Source organism: Dicentrarchus labrax, unplaced genomic scaffold, assembly GCF_905237075.1.
Source record: "Dicentrarchus labrax unplaced genomic scaffold, dlabrax2021, whole genome shotgun sequence".
Lineage (NCBI taxonomy): Eukaryota > Metazoa > Chordata > Actinopteri > Moronidae > Dicentrarchus > Dicentrarchus labrax.
Window position 1 is genome coordinate 19,470,337 of NW_026136723.1, and position 24,009 is coordinate 19,494,345.

At 38.0% G+C, this 24,009-nt stretch overlaps 2 protein-coding genes across 3 annotated transcripts; one reads left to right on the plus strand and one right to left on the minus strand.

Moving 5' to 3' along the window:
- The first annotated feature begins 769 nt into the window (after positions 1–769).
- LOC127357363 (protein C1orf43 homolog) lies at positions 770–3,668 on the plus strand. Its single transcript, XM_051389510.1, has 7 exons — positions 770–1,162; positions 1,252–1,353; positions 1,474–1,582; positions 1,694–1,742; positions 2,053–2,224; positions 2,349–2,407; positions 2,816–3,668. Exons 1-7 carry the CDS (start codon positions 1,100–1,102, stop codon positions 3,021–3,023), a joined length of 762 nt encoding a protein of 253 aa, XP_051245470.1. The 5' UTR covers positions 770–1,099; the 3' UTR covers positions 3,024–3,668.
- A 165-nt stretch (positions 3,669–3,833) lies between these two features.
- Positions 3,834–22,735, minus strand: tuft1b (tuftelin 1b). 2 transcript variants are annotated; one of them, XM_051389506.1, is made up of 13 exons: positions 22,594–22,735; positions 21,318–21,374; positions 10,963–11,040; positions 10,760–10,858; positions 10,569–10,643; positions 10,313–10,378; positions 9,266–9,355; positions 8,237–8,347; positions 6,710–6,933; positions 6,315–6,420; positions 5,831–5,914; positions 5,438–5,532; positions 3,834–5,313 (listed from the first exon to the last, which is right to left on the minus strand). In XM_051389506.1, exons 1-13 carry the CDS (start codon positions 22,702–22,704, stop codon positions 5,241–5,243), a joined length of 1,269 nt encoding a protein of 422 aa, XP_051245466.1. In that variant the 5' UTR covers positions 22,705–22,735; the 3' UTR covers positions 3,834–5,240. The 2 variants fall into 2 exon arrangements, with proteins under 2 accessions (XP_051245466.1, XP_051245467.1); XM_051389507.1 differs by lacking the exons at positions 21,318–21,374; positions 22,594–22,735 and adding an exon at positions 17,706–17,783.
- Between the last annotated feature and the right edge of the window lie 1,274 nt (positions 22,736–24,009).

Consider the following 24,009-nt stretch of genomic DNA (forward strand, 5'->3'; position numbering starts at 1 on the left):
TGTGGAATTAATTGTGCAAAATGTGTCCAATTGTGCATTTCTGAAATCCATATTGACTGAGGATGATACTTCTGGTGGGGTTAAATAAAAATAATGATACTTCTTTAAGGTTCTGATGGGGTTAAATATGCTGTGTGTCATTATAATAATATTACTTCATTGTCTGAAGTGGGTATAAGTAATAATAATAAATAGATTATACATCAAAATGTATTAAAGTTTAGTAATATGTCTATACACTCACTATACTATGATGATAAAATGACAGACATATTTATAATTATTGTTATGTTGTATTTAATATAAAATGCAAACTAGGTCATATAAGTAATATACATTATTCTATATAATCAGAATCACTTTTATTGGCCAGGTATGTGTGCACATACAAGGAACTTGACTCCGGTTTTACGTTGCTCTCAATGTACAAACACAGATTAACAGTATAAATAAACAGAACAAGTTCAACAACAAATAAAGACATAGACTTATATGTACAGTTATACATATACACAAACATTTATAGACAGTAGACAATAGTGCAATGGTGCAGAGTGCAAAGGATGCTGAAATAAATATTATATGTATAATATACTGTTAAAAATGCTACTTCTCCTACTACTACCACTAGTTTTACTATAATAATAATAAAATGTAAAATCTATAATTCAGCACAAGGTGCATTTATATTATATTAAGTGTTTCCAGTTCATTTAGTTTGTACAAAAAGAAAACATTATACAAAATATAAATTATAAATGGTTTTTTTTTAGGGTCGTCTTATAAAATCCTGTGGTTGTACAAAGCAAAACAATGTTTTTATACTGTACAAAATGTAAACTACAGGCAGGTGTTTGGACCTGACGGGCTTCCTTACACAGTTATTACGGTAATTTGAAGCGTCGCAAACGAGCCGTCGGTGTCTCTGTCATTGCTTCTAGCTAACACAAGCTAAACTGCTCAAGAGGAGTCCCAGTATGGTCGCTGCATAGTGTTTTTTATTTTCATCTAGACCCCTTTTAAAGCTGCTATGTGGTGAATTTCTCTTTTGTGCTGCAGCGGGAATTATTTTCCAAAAACTGAACCTTGACAGGTAAACATGGCAGAATCGTCGCAGTTATCCGGGGTTAATGTTGTGCTGGTTATGGCCTACGGAAGCTTGGTAAGTCCGTTTTGTTTTCCAGCTCACAAGCACTCCTGTGATGCATTTAAAGTCTCATCCTGTCACGTTTGGTTGTTTTTTGTTCGCAGGTGTTTGTGCTGCTGTTTATCTTCGTCAAAAGGCAAATAATGCGTTTCGCAATGAGATCCCGCCGAGGACCCCACGCACCGATTGGCCACAATGCACCGAAGGTAAAAGCGGATCTTCTCCTTTTAGGAGCTTGTTCGCCCCCGTGTGTTTGTCAGACAGCAGTTGAATATGCAGCAGCTGCAAGAGTTCACGTATCTGTGTCCTCATGGATTCATTTACAGGGTTTAAAGGAGGAGATTGACTCCAGGCTGTCCAAGGTCCAGGAGATCCGTTTCGAACCTCGTCTCCTGTCAGAAGAAGATGATAGGCTGAAGCAAGGATCACAGATAAGTCAGTCCCTTTATCGGCTCATCCTACTGCCACCTGAATCTCTTTCAAGTGTATTATTGTTTTTGGGTTTTTTTCCCCCCACAATGTAACAAAAACCTGTTTGTTTCAAAGGTTGCTACAACTACCTGTACAGAATGAAAGCTCTGGATGCGATCCGGGACTCAGGTGAGAGATCAGATCTGATGCTCAGACTTATTGATTCTGCAGGCTCAGCATCACATCACATAACTGAATCCATTACTCTGACAGTCATTACTGTCATTTCTCACATTCACTTCACCTCTCATGGAGAAGCTGCAGTTCAAACTGCTTTTAATCTCTTAATTTGTATACATTTTGTGTTTTGTTCATATATTTCTTATATATTATGCTCTGTGAGTTTACCAAATCATGGTTGTTTTTTTTTGCAGTGACCCAATTCCCCATGTACTGAAATTTCATCTTCAATTCTTGTTCTTTCCTGTTTGGACCTCAGGTATTCCTCTGCAGGAGATAAGCCGCAGTCCCAGTGCGTTTACTGGACGCAGCTTCAGGAGCTGGCTGCTGGAGCTGCGCAACTCCCACTCTCTGATCAAGAGCAGCCGCAGTGCGCTCATTGACCGTTTGCTTGAAGGCTACGACAGCGCTCGCCATGGGACTGGGGTGCGTAGTGTTTTTGTGTTTGAGTGATGAAAAGAAAATATAAGAATAATAACAGAATATAATGAGTTTAACTGTTATTATGTAACATGCTACTGATCTTTAATCTTTAACTCCTTTGTTTCAGGTGTTTGGGGAAGCTGAGTTTCTTGAATACCAGCAGGCTCTCAGTGAACTAGCTGATGTGTAAGTGCTCTTATACTGGTCCAGACTTGAAATTGTTTTAACATTGTTGGAACAAGTTTATTCAAATCTGCCTTTCTCACAGACAGGGCGTAGTTCAGTTTTAAGTACTAAAAATCAAGTGGTGACAAAACTGTGTCCAGATTTAGAGTTAATTTAACACAGCCAGGCTGGCTTTAACAGACACTGCTGATTTCCAACAAAATGGATGGTTTTACTCATTTTAAAAGTACATGTTAAATGTGCCTTACGATGTGTGTAAAATATTGTAAAAAAACATTTGCTGAGAAAACAAATAGGCTGTTATAGTCTGCTTGCTACCCTCTACAAAATGTTCATTTATTATGAGCACACTCATACATATAATTTATACTTTTTCCATAATAATGCCCCTTTTCTCACCTCCCGCAGGGTGAAGGCCTATTCCAGCACCACCAGCCTGGACCAGCATCACCAGTCTGCAGCCAAAGATCTGACCGGCTCTCCTGTCCGTAGCACTCCCTCCACCATCCAGGTCACCTACCTGCCCTCCACTGGCCAGCGCAGCAAGAGGCCCAAACACTTTCTGGAGCTCAAAAGTTTTAAAGACAACTATAACACACTGGAGAGCACGCTGTGAGAGTCTGCTGCTACAGACTGACTGTGTGTGTGTGTGTGTGTGTGTGTGTGTGTGTGTGTGTGAGTGCACAAGGGTTACACAGTCTACTGGGAAACAAAAAGTTGTAACATACTGTGTCTTCACATTTCACACCAGCTTTAAAAATAGATCCACAAATGATGTTACACAGTAACAGTAATTTCAGATAGGACAGGGTCTATTGTGAACATTTCCATACACAGTATTTTTCAAGTAATTTAATTATGTAGAAAAAGAAATATTTTATAACAAAAGTCTTGCCATCACAAGATTGTTTCTCTCATTAAATGAAGTCCTTATGTGTATTTGTGTTACACCAAGGTCTTTGTTCTTATTTTTGACCTAACGAGCGCGTTCAGAGGACAAATATGATTGTAACCCACTCGACAAGGTTTTCATTGTCATTTTTGTAAAAACAGGAAAGTAAATGGCAATTTTCTTGAATTTTATTTTTTCTTAGAAGTCAAATGTAAATATGAGTGTACCTTTTGATTTTGAGTGTTTGTACAGATGTAAGATATTTATACCGACCATAATAACTTATTTAATTGATATTGTTTGATTTTTTATTTTTTTTTAAATTCATGTGAGGTTGTACACTTATGAGATAAAAGCCTTATGACCCTCTCTTCATATTCAGTGTCTTTAATATCTCCACTAGGTGGCAGTACAAGGTCATAGAGTAAAGATGCAACAACAAATGGTAAATGTTTGTAAAACTCCACAGATGAACCCAATATTTCATATTATTGAATAAAAAAAATGACAAAGTGTACAATAAAAGGACAAGACTGAACTTCAATACATTTATCAACAATGTTCACAGTAAACGGTTATTTTATAAAAATGTTCATTCTGCATTACAACAGAAGGTATTTTACAGAAAAAAACAGCAAATTCCACACAAACAATGCAAAAGTATGTAAATAAGTACATTTATCAATTAAATCACAAGAACTATTATTAAATATGCAATATTTTAGCACAAAACGAGATATATAATGTTGAGGCAGCACATGGCAGCGTAGATGAGATTTATGATATCAACTAGCCATAATATTTACAAGTATCCTCCAACGTAACTAAAATAAAGGTCAAAATTCTAAGCACTATCACTCTTATTGTATCGGACCCACTCTAATGTTGGAGAAATATATATTTAAGTTAAACATAAATCATATTCATAACATTGAAATAGACAACTGCGTGCCTGCCTTTGGCAATGAGGTGCAAAGCACTAAGGAATCTGACCCTTAACCCTGCTGCTTAGGATTGTGGCTGTGTAGGCTGTAGGATGAAGAGGAGCTGAAAACACTCAAACACAATGTGATTTTTTGTACATTTGTCCAAAGTTACACTGCTGCTCAGAGATCTGGGGTCACCTGTTATTATGGCCACCTTTGTCTCTTTCTGCCCTTTCAATTGTCAGTCTGGTTGAACCAAGCGGCTCTTCAGAAACCTATGGGTGAGGTCAACGTCCATTTTTATTTATACAGCCTATGGGTTGAACCCTTGTACAGCATTTTGTTCTCTATGTACAAAAGTTTTTTTTTTTTTACCGCAAAGCCTTCATACAAAATAACATCTATTTTAACATCTACAAGAGGACTTTTTACAACCTAAAAGCATGAAAGACCATGCAAAAATATCGTCGTCTGACTGTTCCGAATCAAGCTTTTCTGACAGATGACCCCAAACTTTTGAGTGGTAGTGTATAATAATAATAACAACAATTTTTTATCTCAACCCATGTTTTTTACACTGACCTATTTAAAAAGCATATTTCAGATTCTGCACAGGAAAGAAGTGGAGGTGAGACACAACACAGGGAACTTCACTGAACTCTTGCTGACAGGTTTGGGTCCTTGTATATCTAAGGAGTTCTGTAAAATTATTTGCATTGCACAGCTCCTTCCTTGTTTTCTTTTCCTTCCCACCATTGGACCCTAGTTTGAACTCCCCGTTACTTTCATTTTTTTAGGTTTAGTTTGAAACTGAGAAAGCCGGTAAAGGTACGCAGAACAGCCTCAAAAGTAACTATGAGGTACTAACAAAAGACCAATGTGCTTTGTCACCATGAGGTCTGTTAAGCCACCCTTTTTTAATCACTGCCGACCTACGTTTTATATATTGGTAGGTGTTTAAATATCTATTTACACTGTCTTTTACTTCTGGTGATTCCTTTGGTTGACACTCCATTTAGGTCTTGATCTCAATGACTTTGATGAGTGGGAGGGCCTTGTTGGTGTGTGTCGTCGGTGTGAGTGATTTACTGTACAGAGGGGGAAATAAAAAGTCAAAAACAAATGTTGTGAGGTTTACTTGGACATTTGACTAAAGCCTCTCAGTATGATTAAAAGAATAAGAACATTTCAGAAATGTTGGGAAGTGCTCACCTGTAAACAACCTCTGGCTTGTTCTCTGAGGCTGTCAGTGGTGGAGGGTCCTGGCCTGCCAGGAAGTACTGCATGTGGTCATGCATTTCTCTGTTCTGCAGACAGAAAGGGAATAAAGACATTCAAATGTGTGTCCTCTTCCTTTTGCTTCTTCTTCTAGTGCAAAAACACAGATACAATTACAGAGCAGTAGTATAAGTTTTACATGCAAGAAAAACCTTTCAGATTCAGGAAAAGTGTTATTCTTGAACAGAAAGGACAGTTAAAAAGACAAATAACATACTATATAAAAAGGCATTGAAAGATTCAGTTATAGCAATAATAAACCAAAGTAGGACAAAGCCTTTAGTGGATTAATTCAGATTAATACTGCAGTTATATAAGGCTCCTGACCTCAGCTTCCAGGAAAGCCACCTTCTCCTCCAGGTCTCTGATGACCCGCTCTCTCTCTTGGATGACTGTGCGGGAGTTCTGCAGCTGTATTATTCACAAAACAAACAAGCACAAACAAATAATGTGAGATGCTCAGGAGAAACACAGCTCGCTTTCCCAATAGGAGCAGATGCAGTAATCACTTATTCATGACAAATGAGTTTTGTTGTGTTTGTTGTTTCACTGCACGTTTCCGCTTGGCTCCACTCCCTCATATCAATTACACTTTATGGGTCCGCCTCCTCAAAATCTAATTTCCTTATTAATGGCTTCCTGTGCATTTGTGGGCATTGGAGAGTTCATTTTCATGTGTGTGTGTGTGTGTGTGTGTGTGTGTGTGTGTGTGTGTGTGTGTGTGTGTGTGTGTGTGTGTGTGTGTGTGTGTGTGTGTGTGTGTATGTGTGCACCTTGCACTACTAGTCACCCTGCTTGTGTGCATAAATACCTGTTCGATCATGTGGCGGACTTTCCTCTGCTGACTCTTTAACATGTCATCTAGGTGATGAATCTTTTCCTTCAAGGCGGCCACCTCCTTCTCCAGCTCTGCACTCCTGCGAACACACAAATATATGAGAAAACTCTGTCAAACTAACAGCAAAGTTTAAAGCCATACAATAAAACAAGTTGCAAGTTATGTTCTGTAATTTTGACTAGAGAATGTTATTTACATGACGTGTATCAATTCTCTCATATTACAGGATATAAACATGGATGGATTAACTTATACCGTAAAAGAAGAAACATTATTGGGTTTCCTTATGACTTGGAGTGTTAAAAACAAAAACGTCTACTTCTTATTTGGACCAATGATTGTACTTATCACTTTGTTTCCCAACTCACCTCTGCTCGTTCTCCCCCCCTTGCTCCCTGTCTGCTTTAAGCTGCAGCAGCTCTGCCTCCCCTGCCGCCATCTTGTCTTTGAGGATGCCGCTCTCGATTTCCATGCTTCCCAGCAGCCTCTGCAGCTCCTCCACCCGCTGACCCCTCTCCTCCGACTGCTCCTCCACCTTCTGCAGCCGCTCAGACTGCTCAGCCAGACGGACGCTATACTCATTTGATTCGGCCTGTGAGGGGAGTCGCAGAATAAGGACTAAGTAAGCAGTGATGGATACACTTTTAAAGGCCCTGCACTCCCAATAGGTACAAACAATCTGTAAACTGTAATGGATGTTTAAAAAAATTAGAGTTTGGCTAATGATGTTTCCATTCTCCCTTGTTTTCTCTTTTGAATAAGTTTGGTTGACCTGGAGGTTTGTTTATCATCTCTCATACTGTCTGATACTTTACTGATACTCATACTTTTTTTTTTAGATACCTTTTTATAGCAACTTTGTAAGTCCACAAATATAAGCCCCACATTTAACAAACTAAAATGATCCTTTAAATTGGGGGATTAAAGTTCCCTGCACATCCACAGTCAACTGACGGAGGTGTTTTCACTAATGTTGCCTGATTAGATCTCGACTGACTGTCCCTTCTTCTGTGGTTAGTTTCTGTTTGCATGTTAGGACTGGACTACTCACTTTTACCTTACCTTTAACGCCTTTACTAGTACATGAGCTGTGTCCCAAATTCTTACTAGATATCAATTCTAAGCAGATTTTTAGTATGAACTGTGTCCACATTAGAAAAGTGACTAAAGTATACTCAAAAATGTCTGTATGTTGCAAAAAACATTTTAGTTAACTGAAATGAAAAAGATTTACTAAATAGACCAAAAAAACAAGCTACAACTAACTGTGATATTGATATAGAAATATACAGAATGTCTGTTTTAGTCTTCAATCAATCTATCAATCAGGTCAAATTTGTCAACACAACAAGCACGAGAAAGCATTGGTGCATATGTTTATTGAGACTGGGATGTCTATATGACTGTGAGTCAATGTGTTTGTATTGTAATACCTATTCTGACAAAAAAACTAAAACTAATACTGAAACTAATAGTAAAAATTTTAAAAACTAAACTAAAATGAGCAAACTCACTCTGGAAACTAACTGAAACTAAACTAAAAACATAAGTTAAACGAAATAAAACTGAAAACTAATTTTAAAAAAACACTATAATAAATGGTATGCATACTAAAACCTGTTCTTTTTGACTGTGCTGTTAATATACACTACACTCCCACAATGCAATGCAAAAAGGAAAGAGAGGAAGCCTGTGTGCAGTGTCCCAACATGACCCAACAGATGCAGACAGTAGAGCAAAGACCCAAACGGTGGAGAATCACCAGATGAGAGATGAAATCCAAAGATAAAACCGACAGATAATGAGGATGATTAAAGGAACAAGAGAGCAGCAGCGGAGTGAGTCATAGCTGCAGACAGGAAATCGTGTCATGTTACTCATCCCGTGAGACAGACCTGCAGACTCTCCTTCTCCTCCTGATGCCTCTTCTCCATCTCCTTCAGCTGGGCATACAGACGCCTGGTCACCTCCCTGAGCCTCACACTCTCCTCCTGATTATCCCCGACCTGACAGAGACAGAAAGTGACGTGACCAATTAGGCTTAATCTGGCAAACCTCTTGAACCCGAGGGCAAGGCAGGAGCTAACAAACAGATGAGAGAGGCTGCTGATAGGCTCATTTGCTACATGTTTAAAAGATTTGGTCTTGCCCGAGGTAAGAAAACCATTTAGCTGGAAGTTTGTTAAATTGTTTCAGATTGAGATAATCTTTTCTCTTGGGGCTGTACTTTAGGTGAAATACTTCCCGGTCAAAACAATGCACTTTGCGTTGCTGCATAATTTGACACCACTCAGAATGGAGGACAGAGTAAATCGACCCATGCTTACCTACATGACACACACACACACACACGCACACGCACACGCACACACACACACACACACACACACACATCACTGGGTATGGATAATCACAATACCCCCCCCCCTTTGCTCTGACACTACTTCCTCTATAGATAATGGTGTTGTGTTACAGGAGATGTTATGATCTGTTGAGTCTGAGAATAATGCATGGGAAATCCAATATCGTACGTGTGTGGGCGAACTATTAGTCAGAGTGGAAGTGAGTCTTTGCGCTGTGTGTGTGTGTGTGTGTGTGTGTGTGTGTGTGTGTGTGTGTGTGTGCGTGTGTGGTAAGCATTGTCGTCAGTTTCAGAGAGCCTGGCACCATTTTCTCTGGAGCAGCAGGCATTTGGCTGGTGTGAGTGGGAAACAGCTGGAAAGCCAGATATTTCTTTTTTGCGTTATGAATGTTATGCCTGTCATTTAAATAGAAATTTGGATGCATTCAAACCAGTTTCAGCTGAAATTGGCTCCTGCCATTCCCCGTGGTTCATTCATATGAAACTGATGAATAGTCAAATCATAAAAGCCGCAGCAAACACTCTTCTGAAGACGGTGGAGGCTGAATTGTGATTAGCTTACATGAGCGTCTGACTCAATGAGAAAACTGTTGCCATTGGTGACGACTGGTTGACTGCTGGGCATGTTGACTCTGAAGCCATTGACTGGATACTGAAGAAGAGAGCAGCAGCTGGTTAGTGGAGTTGGTGCTTTAGTTCTGCTTTTACTCACAATTCTGTACAAATACTAGAAAGGCAGAGAGGGATCATTGCACTGCAACAAAACACAAGCAGATGAAGGAAAGGCTCTTCAACACTTTGATTGCCCTTCAAGTCCTACAGTTATTGTTGTAATGCACTGTATTCTTGTTTAAGCCAAGAAGCTGTGGCGCGTCTACAATTCGTTTTTCCTGCATGATTACTGTCTTAGATTCAACAGCGTCCCTGTATTATCTTGTTTTTGTTACACTTCCTGTTACATTTATTTTATTTGATTTATTTTGAAGGCATTTTATTGATGTTTTCTTGCTCTGATTTGTCAAAATGTTGCTTGTCTTTGATTCAAATCTTTTGTAACTGTGTATAACTTTGTGACTAAAGTTCTACATAAATAAAGTGTTTCATATCTATTTACAACAGTGAAACTGAGTCACACCACAATAACAATTTCCAGGTGACACTAAAGCTGATTAACTAAGCTAATAATTAATTTAAGGCGGATGCAATATGTAAAGTCAATATCTTTAATAATCACACAATCAGATGTTAAAACTAAAATGAAAGTCATTAGCTCACTTTCGTTATTGTGAGAGGTGAAAGAGGCCAATGTGCTATGTGCTATCAATAAAATAATAGTTTGTGCTATACAAATACTGATCACATTTCCCAATTCCTCAAATTGCTTGTTGTTTTTAATTTACAGTAATGTAAAACAAGTGAAAAGCAAAAGCAAATCCAAACATTGGAGAAGCTAGAACCAGCAAATGTTTGCTAAACAAATGACTTGAAAGATAGTATCATCTTTTATCATAATTGCTGACAATTAATTTTCTGTTGACTGACCAAAAGAATATTTCTTGCTACTACATTACTAAATTCAGAAAAACATGTTGATGCAGGGGGTGTGTACCTTGTTGTTGTTAGTGTTCTGCCTGGCTGCCATCTGCTCTCTCAGAGTCTTCAGACAGTACCTCACCTATAAAGAAAAACACATGATGCATTACAAAAACATGTGTTATGCAGAAAGACTACTATACCCTTCACCTTATTCAACCCAGCCGCCACGTAACATTATCCTAAAAGAAACACAGGCGCTCTAATGTTCTCCATTAGCGGCTGAATGTTGACTCATTGTCTATATGAAGAACTGTCTGTCGCACACTGACCTCCTGAATCTGTGACACCTCATCTGTCAGCATCTTGACACTCTCTCCTGTCTGTGGACGGGCTTCAAGGAAAACCTGGAATGTTAGATAGTACAGGTTAGCTCACAATTAATTAAGATAAGCACGAAGGGTGGACTGGCTCGTACACATATACTAAAACTATAAGAAACAGACCATTCAAGCTCACATACTTTAATTATTTCAACTTTTTCTTCTGTGGGAGTGATGAGTTCAAGTGTTTCCTCCTGCTCTTCTGGTTTCTGTGGCAGCACTACTGCTATGCTGTTCTCCTACATTCAGTCAAAAAAAAAAGGATTAAAAGTCCCATCCTATACTTCCTTCTTTCATTCCGTAAACGACACAACAAAACAGTTTTTCCTCTTTGATTTTGTACCTTTTTGCTTTGTCGCTCCGATGTGCAGCCTGACTGGTCCTGATTTTGTAGAGTGAGTCTAAACCGCCTGCGACAGTCCTGAAATGAAACATGTGAGCATAAGAGGAACTAGACGACTCAAAGGAGTGGGGTGGATTATGAGAAAAACAACCAATGAAGAGAAAGGGGCTCAAACTGAAAGTCATCCATAAGAAAGAGGGTGGAGCCGGGAAACAGGGTACTTTTAGGCAATAAAACTTCCCCATACAAGTTCCTCTGTGGAGGCCACACACAGTCACACAGTGAAGCCTAGCAACCAACACTGAGGAGACATTTCCATTGCATCCTCGGGGCACAGTCTGGTGATTATGACCACTCTACCACACTCTCTACTGGCTGGAGAAAATGAAACCAGTCCAATCCAGTAGGGGTCAAAAATACCAACACTCAAAACATCCGTGACTGCTGAGTCACTCTCAGCTCAACTTTGTCGCCGTAGCAACAAAAAACAGACCATGTGAGAATTGTCTGCATTTTCGACAACTTCACTTTAAAATCAAGTCTTTACAAAACATAGTTTGGTCAACGGAAAACTCCAGTTCAGGAAAAAAAACAGATGGTCTGATTTACTTTTGGCCCACAGGATTGGTGATTTATTATTTCTATTCCAAAGGCATGTGTTCTCTATTCTTTCTTGTGGCTATGTGTACTATATATATGAGAGAATGAGGGAAGTTGTTTGTTGCTTAAATTTTTTACCAGTACACTTTAATTCAGTTTCACAAGGCTTTAATATTGGAGGTTATTTCTCCCAGATCCACTACGATGACTCATTCATTGCGTGTAATTTTTTAAAGTCAGCCATTAACTGTGCCCTTCGTTTGGATGCAGATTTCTTTATAGCTCCTTTTATTTGTTGATCATAAGTGGTGTTTAAAGGGGCGCCAGCCTCGGTTAATGCCGTATCATATTTTCCTGATAACATGGCGACAGTACGCTTTCACTGGAAGTCCACAATGTTCCATGTTGATTATAGCACTTAGTCAAAGTTCACATCATAATCCAGAGCTATTGATTTGTTTCATATTGTAGAACTACATCTAACTAGAGCACGTAAGATAATCCACTGAAAATGGCTTGATGAAGGCAGTAGGCAATAGGTATATATAGTATATCATTTTACAAATAGTTTTTTAACTGAGACCAAACACTGTAGCTGTTCAGACTTTATGTTTCAGAGACAAACAAACAACCCCCAGTGGTACCCCCATGTTTGAAAAGACGCTGCGAAAGGGCCTTCTTTGATGTCCTTATGGTAGATAAAATGCGATAAAGTGCCCTTCCAGTGGAGAAAACATGAAATGTCCTCTAGGTTGCTGACCCTAACCTGACTTTCTGTCCTCTGCTCCTCCAACAGCCTGAGTCTGCCACTGTTTAACAGAATATCTCAATTAAAACATGAGATTAGACTTAAAAACTCTCAAATTAAATTCCCTTAAACTCAGCTAACTAGATATTTTATACAGTAGTACAGAAGTACAACCTTTCCCCAGGGCAAACATATACTTTTTTTAACTATACATAATCCTTCTTGGCCACACCCATTAAAGCAAGTGGAGGTATAACCCCTTTCTGAATGTGCAAAGAAAACAAACCATTAGCCCCTTTGACAAATCAGGTGGAGAGTGAGTTATGTAACATGGTTGATTTTTATCTTATCTCCAACCTAAATTATGCTTAATCCTCTAAAGGTCTATGTGCTATGTTCATGTATGCAATCATGTGAGTCTGTACTTGCTGACATGTATATCTGTGTATGTACAGTAGCTTGAATGGGAAGGACTGTAGCTGTTGAATGCACTGTGCCTCCACCCTACAGTGCACAAGATGAATCGATATTATCAGTCATTATTCAGGGCGGGTGCTGATAAAATTTCACTCAAAAGGTCTTTATTGGTATGAGAAACAGGCCTTTACTTTGCCAAAGCAAACTTTTTTACTTGATGGTGCTGCTGTGGGTGCTATCATTAATGGCCTTAATTAAACTTTGTGTGGGCGTCAGCTACAAAGTAAATTAGACAGAAATCAGACTAAAAGCCAACTGTGCAAATGACACATCATCGAAAAGCCAAAAGCAAAAAGAAACACGAACAAAAAAAACCACGAACAATTACAGACTTGGTAGATGGTGATAGGAGGTAATCACACAAATATTATGTAAAAAAGAAATATATAACTTTATGATAACTTATTAAAAAGGCTGATATATATACCAATGAATACGAAACTACTACTACTAAGTTGTTTTTTCCTATAGAATATATCTGTGGTGCAGTAAGGTGTTTACTGCTAACACTCTCTGGTGTCACAGGGGTGGAAGCTGAAACTTCACTCATAAAAAAGGTATTTTTACAGGTTTTGCAGGTAGGTGTTTCTCTTCCATGGTACATAAAATGCAAGAGAAACAGATGTTGTTTCCCTGTCTCGAATCACGCTAAAGGACGCCAAAATGTTTTCTTTGTCCTATCAGTTTTATCTGCATAATGTTTATACTGACACTCTTGAAGTACTTGTTCCGTAACTTCATGTTTTAATGTCACGTTGTTTGGTGTATATCACTGCAGAGACATTCTGTCACACTGTACTGACTGTATGCTTTAATAAAGCCACTTTACACACATTGAATTGCTCCCTGTGAGAAAAACACCTGTTGTTATAGTGCAGGAATGATAAAGAGGCCCTGACACGTTCTCTGCATTCCACAGTCTGTTGTCAATGTTGCAATAATCACTTCTATATGCAAATGACCTGGCACATGTAGTAAATATCTCTTAGGAGTGCCTTTAATCAGGAAAATTATCTGTCATTATCGAGCCAGAATATTGTTCCTCCAAGTTCCAAGTTTCACATTTATTAGACCACCAGACAAGCTTCATTAATTCAACCACTCCTTCTTTCTGTGGAAAAGCCCTCTTCTGTATCTGGCTTCCCAGTAACACTATGACACCCCTGTGTGACAACTAGGCACAAAAGCATCGCCCACAGGGCCCCAGAATTTATAACTGCAAACTGTTGCGTTTTTAATGATATTGGGCAATTAATAGTCATGCGATGTCCGGTGCCTGAATCATTAAACATGTGCAGAATGGTAACAATATATTAGTAAATCAACATGATCAATATAGTTTTATTGTGTTTATCATTTAACCATATAATTTTAATGTGTATGTGCATATTGTCTGTCTGTCTACTCATTTGAGCATTGTTGTGTTGTGCCTGATTCTTATCAAATGTCAAGAAAAATTACTGAAAGATATCAAACATACTCAAATAAAAACTGAAGAAGATAGAACGCGCTTTGATTGTTTTGTTCTGATTATGTGTGTGTTTGTGCCACTCTGAGACATAAAATAAACTTGTGTGTGAATGGGTGGGAACTGTTTATGGTTTTGGAGTGTGTGTGTGTGAACATGCCTACAATAAGTCATGTTGACAGACATACAGAGCAGTAATGTATGGCTTAGGGACAAAGAAGGGCAACCCAGCAGGTCACATGTAGGTAACACATTTGGTTACTTACGTAAGCAACCAATTCTCAGCTTTGCAAGTCAAACTCAGGCTAAATGGTTTTGCTTGAATGGCAGTTCTTTGTGTAATCGTGGCGTCTGAAAACCATCAAAGCCTCTGCAGTGACAGGCAGGCCAATATTTCACTGAGGGATCTGAGGGAGCAATAGCTTGAGGGCTTCTCTTGAGAAGAGACACAGAGGATTATGGGACAGACACGCCCTGGGAGGTACTTACTGTCCACAGAGACACAATGTTCTGCATCTCACCACACGCTATTCTTCTGTATTTTTTGGAAGCCCTTTTATTTACATTTCAGTAATGTAGCTTGACTCATCCACAATAGAAGCACAACTCTAGAAGAGGTCACAGATAATAATTTATAAGCAGTATCTGCAAATTAATCCTTAACAGTGCCCAGTGGTTATGCCACGTTCAAGCTTTTTCATGTGCTGTACAGGGTGACTATATGGAGTTTCCTTCTTTGCTGGGAAAAATCCTGCTGCGGTTGCACACATAAAAAGCAACAGCAGCATGTTTGGGACAAACAAAAGAAATATGAGAAACTGCAGACTACAATGTTGCCCTCATAAGATCATGTTGTTGTGGTGCAGACACTGAATGCTGAACATCAAAGCAATATCTTCTTATTATCAAGCGTTTCACCAGATTTCAGAAAAACAAGAGTTCTGATCACGTTGTAGTCGACAAATATTGCAGAGGTCAACTGTAAAACTGCCAGAAAAAAACAGTGCCCACAAATGATTATGGATGAAAGAGAAGTTGATTAGGAACCACTCCTACAAAAGGTGCTTATTATTTGTTATTACAGGCCTAAAGGCCTGTACATGTGATCATGTTCCAAGGTGAAATCAAACATTGAATCAGTGCATACTTTTGCAGTCCTGGCCTGTTTAACTAATATATGAGCAACTGTTAACTGTTAGGTAAGTCCTGATGTAACAACTCTTACATTGGTGTATTGACAAGAAAACAGACTTGAGTCAGAAAGTGTGTGCAAAGACAAACGTGAGGATATGAGGCCTATTCTAAGGTTATACTGACATATAACCACAGCTTAATACCATATTTGCTCTCTGCTAGATATAAACATGTGCAAACTAAGATTTCTAATGTAATCATAATGAGATCATCCCTTCAAACTTCTGAGTGCCGCTCTACCAGGCTTGTCTGAGCAGCTCAGGGAACGCTCATTTCCATTTCTATATAATTTCCCACCTAGGAAGAGTAACCTTAAATCCACTTAGAAAACAGAGAAAATGAAAGCTGCAACATTGGGTTTATATGTCACGTTTATATATAAAGTCATTTCATGATACAATCAATCTCCAAGTTAAATAAATCTAATGAAAAAGAGCATCTCTTCACAGCTCAACTCTTTAGCTGTGGCAGAGAGCCCTGAGGGAGAGTATATTTTCAGTCTCTAGTGTCCTGCTTTTGTCATACCAGGTAGTGGAGCAGGGGGACAGAGCAGTGCTAAAGCTTCTTTACACATTATTACTCCTCTGTAACTCTTATCTACTGGTTCTGAGGTGGGCGACCCATTAAGGGATTCAAAGTAAAGTGCAATAAAGCACAAATCAATAATACACAGAGTGAGATACAGTAAGGCTGCAACTAACTGTTATTTTCATTGTCAGTTCATTTGCAGCTTGTTTTCTTGATGAATTGATTTATGGTGTCAACTTTAAAATATAATACTCAAGGTTACATCTTCAGATGTCTTGATTTTAACAACCAACAGCCCAAAACCCAGAAATGTTCAGCTTACTATCACATAAGACAAAGAAAAGCAGAAAGTCTGACTGGAACTGGGGAATATTTGGCATTTTGCTTGAGTAATGACTTCAACAATTAATCTAATTATCAAATTATGACCATTAATACTCTGACTAATCAATTAATTAACTTTCAATTGCTTCAGCTGTAAGGTACAGTGATTTATGACTAAGTTGAGTAGATGCATAATAAAAGAGGATAGTGCATAAGAATAATGTGGTTTAAAAGGAAAGGAAAGACTTAATTTGTGCATCGGAGTGAAGCAGAGTACAGTACAGTACAGGATGTAACATCCTATTATCTCTGATAGTTAGAGAAAGATATCAACAAGACTGCAAATCAGATCATCTGTCTAACATGACTCATCTTTACTGATTTAGAGGTGACCTCACTGCTTCACCTCAGTGTCTGGGCTACAAGAACATCCTCATGCAATCAGTGACCTCCCACAATCAATACAGGACCATCCAATCCCTGTTACTGAGCTACAAACTCCTCCATGCTTGTTTACAGATTTGGAGATGATATCACTGCTGTACTCTGTTGACTGATAACAAAGAACAACAAATTAAGGATCAACCAGACATAAAATATGAATAATATGTATGAAATTATTTTGTGTATATTCACAGATAGTAGATAGCTATTTACACCAACACGAGTTTCTAAATTCCTGTTCTAAGTGCCAACAAAGATCACAACAAAGTGTGAAATCCATCCATCTCTGAGTGCAGTCAAAACAAAGTAGCTTTATTGCCAAGCAACATGGCTACACGCGTATAAGAAAAGTCATTAAACACCTAAAACAACATGATAACAGCTCTAAACAGTCACACGTCAAACATGTTAATTATAAACTCTTCCCTTGTGATTAATGCCAACAGTATGTGTCACCAATACAACAAAAAAATGAATCATTTTTCCCAGAGCGCAAGAAGTAACTGACAAATGGGAGGTGACTCTAAAAAGTTTTAAAGTTGCATTTAATCTGATACTCAAGTCAACGCATTGGCAATGTTTGTATTCAGGTTGTCTTTGCCCAAATAAAATATAATGAAGATGAATTTACATAAATTGAGAGTGAACAAAATGATGTTAGTCTAGTGCCTTGTTGTATAAATCATCCAGTCCATATAAAGTAAGTGAATGTCTCCTTTTGTATATCATATTCTCAAGTATCTCTTCTTGGACTATATTAATCTGTGTGTAGGAAACTAGCCCTTCATTTTGAGTATTACAAGTTCACTATAAAGACATACCCGAATGAATCATATAACAAACAATGTCATTCATAAAGCTGACACAACTACAACCACCATACCAGCATGCACTTTACACCCTACAAACCCAAACGCAAACCCTGTACTTTATCTCACATAGGATCACTCTGATATCTACCTGGGCAGACGAAACTGTACGGGACGCTTCCAGATGATGTTCAGGCAGCTGTGATCCAGACTGTCTGTACTCGTGTGACTAAGTGCGTGGGAAGCCACGGTTGTCTTGCCTTACATGGCTGGGTGAGGCTCCACCAGCTGCCCAACCCTTTTTTCCTCCAGATTGTTCTCTGTTCAGAGAGCTACAGTGCCAGTCCAAGAAGGCACATAGTTGTTAGCCTCCCTTGCAGGACTACGATGCCAAATACACAATGGAAAGAACTGGAGGGAACATTTCTCTGATTAGATTATATACATTCCTGAGCAAAGAAGTTTGTCGATGGTGAATATAAACTGTATAGTTTGATAATCAGACTGAATTCACAGTCTCAATCAATCAGCGTAAATGAGTGACTAGGTTAAACCTAAACAGTTAGGTGCAGCCTAAAATTTATGCAAATATACACAGTAATATATAACTTAAACACAATAATAAGTGACTAATAGATAAAACTCTGGAATGAAGAAGGGTTCATTTATCTGCCACATGGTGACAGTGGTAGGTAGCAGCACTCTGAGGAATGTGTGTTGAGAGTTACATAAGAGAGATTAATGAAGCTTCTTTATATAACAGTCACTAGCACAGTGAGTGTGTGCAGTGTCAACAAAACTGTGCAAACAAATGTCAAATGCCACAGTCCAAATACGTTCATGCTTGCGTCTGTGTGTCTCTAACTATCTGAAAGTCTCTTCGTTAAATGCTTTCATTAAACTAGCATTATTGACATTATCTTAAATCTAACAGTCTATCATTTAATATGTTTTATTTTAAGTGTATTACAGGCTGCAACTTACAATCATTTTCATTATCAATTAATACTTTTTTTCCTATTAAAAAGTCATTGTTTCAAACTGTAACAATTTGTCAACTAGTAATTGATAGGTCAAAATTCTGTGGTTCCAGCTTGTCCAATTGTTTCCATGTCTTTTATGATAGCAAACTGAGTATCTGTGTGTTGGAAAAAAAGTCAAATTGCTTGTGTTGTCAGACCAATCAAAGATGTTCAATTTACAATGATATAAAACTGATAAAACCCAGCAAAAGTGATCACATTTCCGAAGCTGGAACCACTGAATGTTGACTGAAAGACTTTGATTATTGCAATGGTTGGTAATTAAGTTCTGTCATATGACTAATTGTTTCATAATGTATTATATTCTAAATGTATGACATTGTGTGTCCTACATAACACAAACATGCATGTTTCATCTTTTATACACAAAGAGCAGACTTCCAGTTTGTGCACGTGTGTACTAAACACGCTGTTTTGTATAAAGCTATTTGTATATATTTATGGTTACTTATCCTTTTGTGGTTATGTGAGCAGTGCAAACATGCCATTTAACAATGTTGGTGTCTCACACAGAAGGCTTAGAGTGGATCTGTCTTATGTTGCCATGTAAGTATATTGTAGAGAAGAGAACACAACAATCCAGCTAAGCTATTTTTATAATATCCTTGCCTGGACCATTCTTGCTCTTGCCAACATGTTCTCACGCCAACACACGTTAACTTGAATGTTATGTGTCAAGAAAGGACAATTTAACTCCTACTTGTGCTTAGGAATAAAATAGGTTTCCCAGTGGAAATGGGGGTTTGCAGAACAGGATGCAAAAGAGGTCAAAGCTCGTGTTTATAGTGAGATTACGGGGGGGGGTGGGGGGACAAATGTGACCAAAATATGCCCCTTAGCTATGTCCAAGAGAGTGTCATTGCTGTGTAAAAGAACCAGTGAATCCATAGTATCCACCTGATCAAGTCAAGTTATTCCCCTCCACTCATCACAGATGCCACAAATTCATTTGACATGTGCGTATTAGTCTAGGCACGACTATGTATGTCTCCTCTACCTGCCAAAAATCTGTATAAACTAATGATCTGTTCATTCATGCACCTGGCACTGTGCGCATATGCCATTATGACAATAACACTTATTGACTCAATGGTTTAGGCCTATGGATGACTTTAACTGTGATAAAAAAAAAGTTAGTTAACGTTTAACCTTTCATCTGACAAATTCTTATCTGTGTCACTTTGGTAAACAGCCAATTACACTTTGGTATCTGCAGGTAAGTTTGTAATGACAACACTGCAACAAACTGTGACAGAGCAGGTTTTGTTGAGTTGGAGTTATAGAGTCAGATGCATTTTACTGAAATAAGATCCAGGGCAAAGAAAAACAAACATTATTTGACTGCCAATGAAAAGAGGATACTTCTGTTTACCTGCACAATCCAACAAGTCTTGGCACTTTCTTAATTCCTTCTTTGGAACTCCTGCAGTGGAATCTGTAAATACTACATTGTTTTCAATGTTGTTTTAATGGAGCCTTAACAAAGGATCAACTTAATAAAGTTACAGAATGACACACAATGTTTCTATTTTTAATCAATAAAAACATGAATGGAGGGTACAATGATTCAATTTGTTTGAATTAGGGCGTTCAGACCTTGCTTGTTTCAACATATCAATTCATTCTAATCACAAGTTACAGTGTGCTGTGAAAGCGCTAACACATCAAGATCTGATATGAGCTCCACACTGAACAAGCAGAAAGCAGGTTAAAGTTCCAGTTGAAGTGGCATAAACACAGTGACCCACAGTAACTCTGTGAGGAAAGTTAATGATAAGCATTCAGTAAGTGACGTTCAACTTATGCAACAAGTATTCACATAAGTGTTTCCGTTTGGTGTTACTTCTCGTTCAGATAAAGGTTATCAGGTAATAGATTTTTCACATGAAATAGTAAACAGGAAGTGTTACCAATGACACACTGAAGGTCCAACAAACAGTCCTTCATTAGTATCACTGGTAACACCTGCTGTGAAAAAGGTTTATTCACTTTGTAAATCACAGTCATTTGATTGAAATGGAGCCATGTCTTCAAGATATTACAAGACCAAAGTATGTCGAAGTGTAAATTTAATGCCACCAGATTGACAGCCCGAGGCTCGTTTCAGCCTCATCAAAGATAATGTTGGATGTTTGCCATGATCATCTTACTATGATAATCTAATTTGCCTTGAAACACACACACGCGCGCACACACACACACACACAAACTAAAGTTAATGCTTAATCACACAACATATGACACAGTGTTTGCTATCACGTGTGTTTTAGAAGGAAAAATCACAGGTGTGTTGAATACTGCGACTCAAACTCTTCCAAAACATGAGTAAGTAACTATGTATTTCATCATTGAATTACTTGTTTTATTTTTATGTATTCTGACTTATTTGATGAAAAGTAAATTTATCTTTTTCATGTCATAACAATCTTATTTCAAATGTCTCATGTCAGTTATAAAGATACACCAAATAACTCTTTTTAAAATGAGCTCAGTAATTATGTAGAAGACAACAGTCCAAGTCCTCTGATACTGTTGGACAATGAGCCAACATTATGTGAACCTCATATTGTAATAAAGTCCACTAGATATATACATATACATATACACATACATATACTGTACAGTGGGTCTAAGTCACTATAATTGTATTATTTCGTACCACAGATACATTTAAGTTGTTATACCAGACAGGGATTTGTGTCTTTGTATTCATCACTCACGTTAGCTTTGTTGTCCTCTTCTCCATTTTCACCAGTCCGCGTGACTCCAGCGCTCATCTTCTCAGGGAAAGTTGGAAAAGTAGATTGAATGAAATAGAAATTAAAAAATATCGACAGGTTTCCTTTCCTGCCTGTCGGTGTTTGATACTTTACATCTCCTTTTTCCTTCGCAATCGACTTCAATAAACACGCATACAGTGAAGAGGAGTCCCTCTCTCTCTCTCTCTCTCTCTCTCTCTCTCTCTCTCTCTCTCTCTCTCTCTGTGTCTGCCTGTCTGTCCAGGTACTAAAGTTGAACCCTGCAGGTCTTCAACATGCCTGCGCCTCATTAAAATGGAATGTACTGAATAATAAATCAGGATGCAGGAAGCAGAAGTCATTGTGGACATTTTGTATTAATTTATTTGTACAATAGGTCTTTTTACTGGAAACTTTCCCCTATTCTGCTATTCCCAATATACACATTTATATATAAATATGCATTTCATATATATATATGATACAGGGGTTTCATGGTTCAAAAGTCTTCCTAGTCAATCAATGACCAAGCTAGAATCACTATAAATTACAATTGATGTAAACAATCTTATTATCTTGTTGTTGCAACTTAAAAAAAAGTGATAAAATATTGTATTCCTCCTTTTGCTGAGGACCCCCTACAACCCACTCAAAAGACCCCTGTTGGTCTCCAGACACCATTTTGAATGATCTTATATATTGTTAATTATCAGCACTTCAAGAAAAATCCACAATGGATTTTGTTGCTGTATACACATACTGGTCCATCTAAAGCTTCTGTAGTTGTAATGTGGTTTTCCTATTTTTTTCTTCTTAATGTATCTGTACTCAGTCCCTACCTTCCTCCATGATCTTTTCCTTGACCTGCTTTTCCTGCTACTGAAATGCTAAATTTCACTGCTGAGGATCAATTAAATATTATCTCAGTTCGCCTTATCTTATCTTGTTGTTATATTGCCATGACACGGATTGTTTATCATCAAAACATGTCTCTAAATGTGCCAGTGGACAAAACAGCACTAGTTATATATACGGACCAGACTGGTAATAAACTGTATAACTGCCTGGAATAAAACCCAAAAAGCTTCATATTTTGCAATATATCACAAGTGGCAGTTATATAGGCCTACTATAGGTTATGGGCAGAGTGTAAGATGAATAAATCCAGATAAAAAATATTTATGTATGTATTTACCCTGGGGGTCTACAGGGATGATAATGACTTAATGATTTACTGAAGAAATAAACTGTGTCTGACCTCAGAGAAGTTGATGACTCCTTCATCCGGCAAACATTTGGTGTGAGTGCAGCTGAACCACAGCATTTTGTCCTCAGTCACCTGCCTGAGCTTCTTCCAGAATGATCCCATATGCCGTCTCTCTTCATCTGTCTAGTTTCAACAAATTTTGTTTAACGTCTCCCCCATTTTTCCAGCAATGTCTCAGTCCGTAACAGTGCAGCACCACCGGGAACCTCCAGAAACTGTGATCTGCCTCCAAGGCGCTGCAGCTAAGTCAGACCTGCAAATAGGATATAGTCCTGTTTGATAACAGTCCTGTCACATGTCAGGTGGCTCTGTTGCCACTTACTGTGTTGGCCTATGACTGAACTCATTTACCTTTGGTGGCATAGTCTGGCACATCAGCTCATAGTGTCCTACTTTCAGCATCCAACAATGTTGCTGTGACAATGTGACAACATTGTGATTATTTATTAGATTTGTAGAACCTTAAAGGTCCAGTGTGTAGGATTTAGTGGCATCTAGCAGTGAAGTTGCAGATTTCAACCAACTGAACACCATTAAAACACAACAATTTTTATTTTCAGGTGATAATGAAAAGACACCTATAATAATATATTCCATAGATCCAATAGATCCTCATAAATGTTACACACTGGAGCTTTAATCAACAGTTCTTCATTAAGAGCATACATCTACAGGAAAGTTCTTAAAAGCTCTTAAAGAAACTTCCTCACATGTAATATTAACTTAATGCAAGTGACAACAGACTGTATTTTCCTGTCTGCACTTGTTTTAGGCAGGTGTGGCATAAAATGAAATGAAATCCCATTATCATAGAAAAAATTCCTAAATCAAGTTAAACCATTTAAGCCTCCTGTATTATCTTACTACAATGTTCTTCCTTCCATTTGACATCATGTAATTATGTTTTACATCATGGTTTCAGACGTTCAAGAGCTATTTGTTCTGTGACACCCAAATAAAAGTATTTTCTTTGTACTCGTCATTGAAATACAATAACCCACAGTAAATATAGCACATCTGTTTTGTGTGAGGCACGTACTGGGGTAAAAAGTCTACTGGTAGGAATGACACAAATTCAAAAGGCAGCTCATTTTGAAAAGCCCGGCCCAAAGTAAACATGAACTGGCTTTTATAGATTTATAGTTTGGTCTTTGTTAGATCAGTAAGCCTCCTTTATATGCTGTACAATGTGAACTGTATGTGTTATTTTAAACCTGTTCCGTTGAAAGGGTTGAAGGTTATAAAGTTGTGATAAATCTTGCAAGATTCCTTTGTTTAACGTTTCAGACAGTGTTGTTGAAATTGGTGCAGCTATTATATTCTGTTTGTTTTTTCATAGATAATTTAATATTATTTGTGTACATGTCTGATCAGTGCTGGTGTCAAACAACAGGACAGCATTGTCGC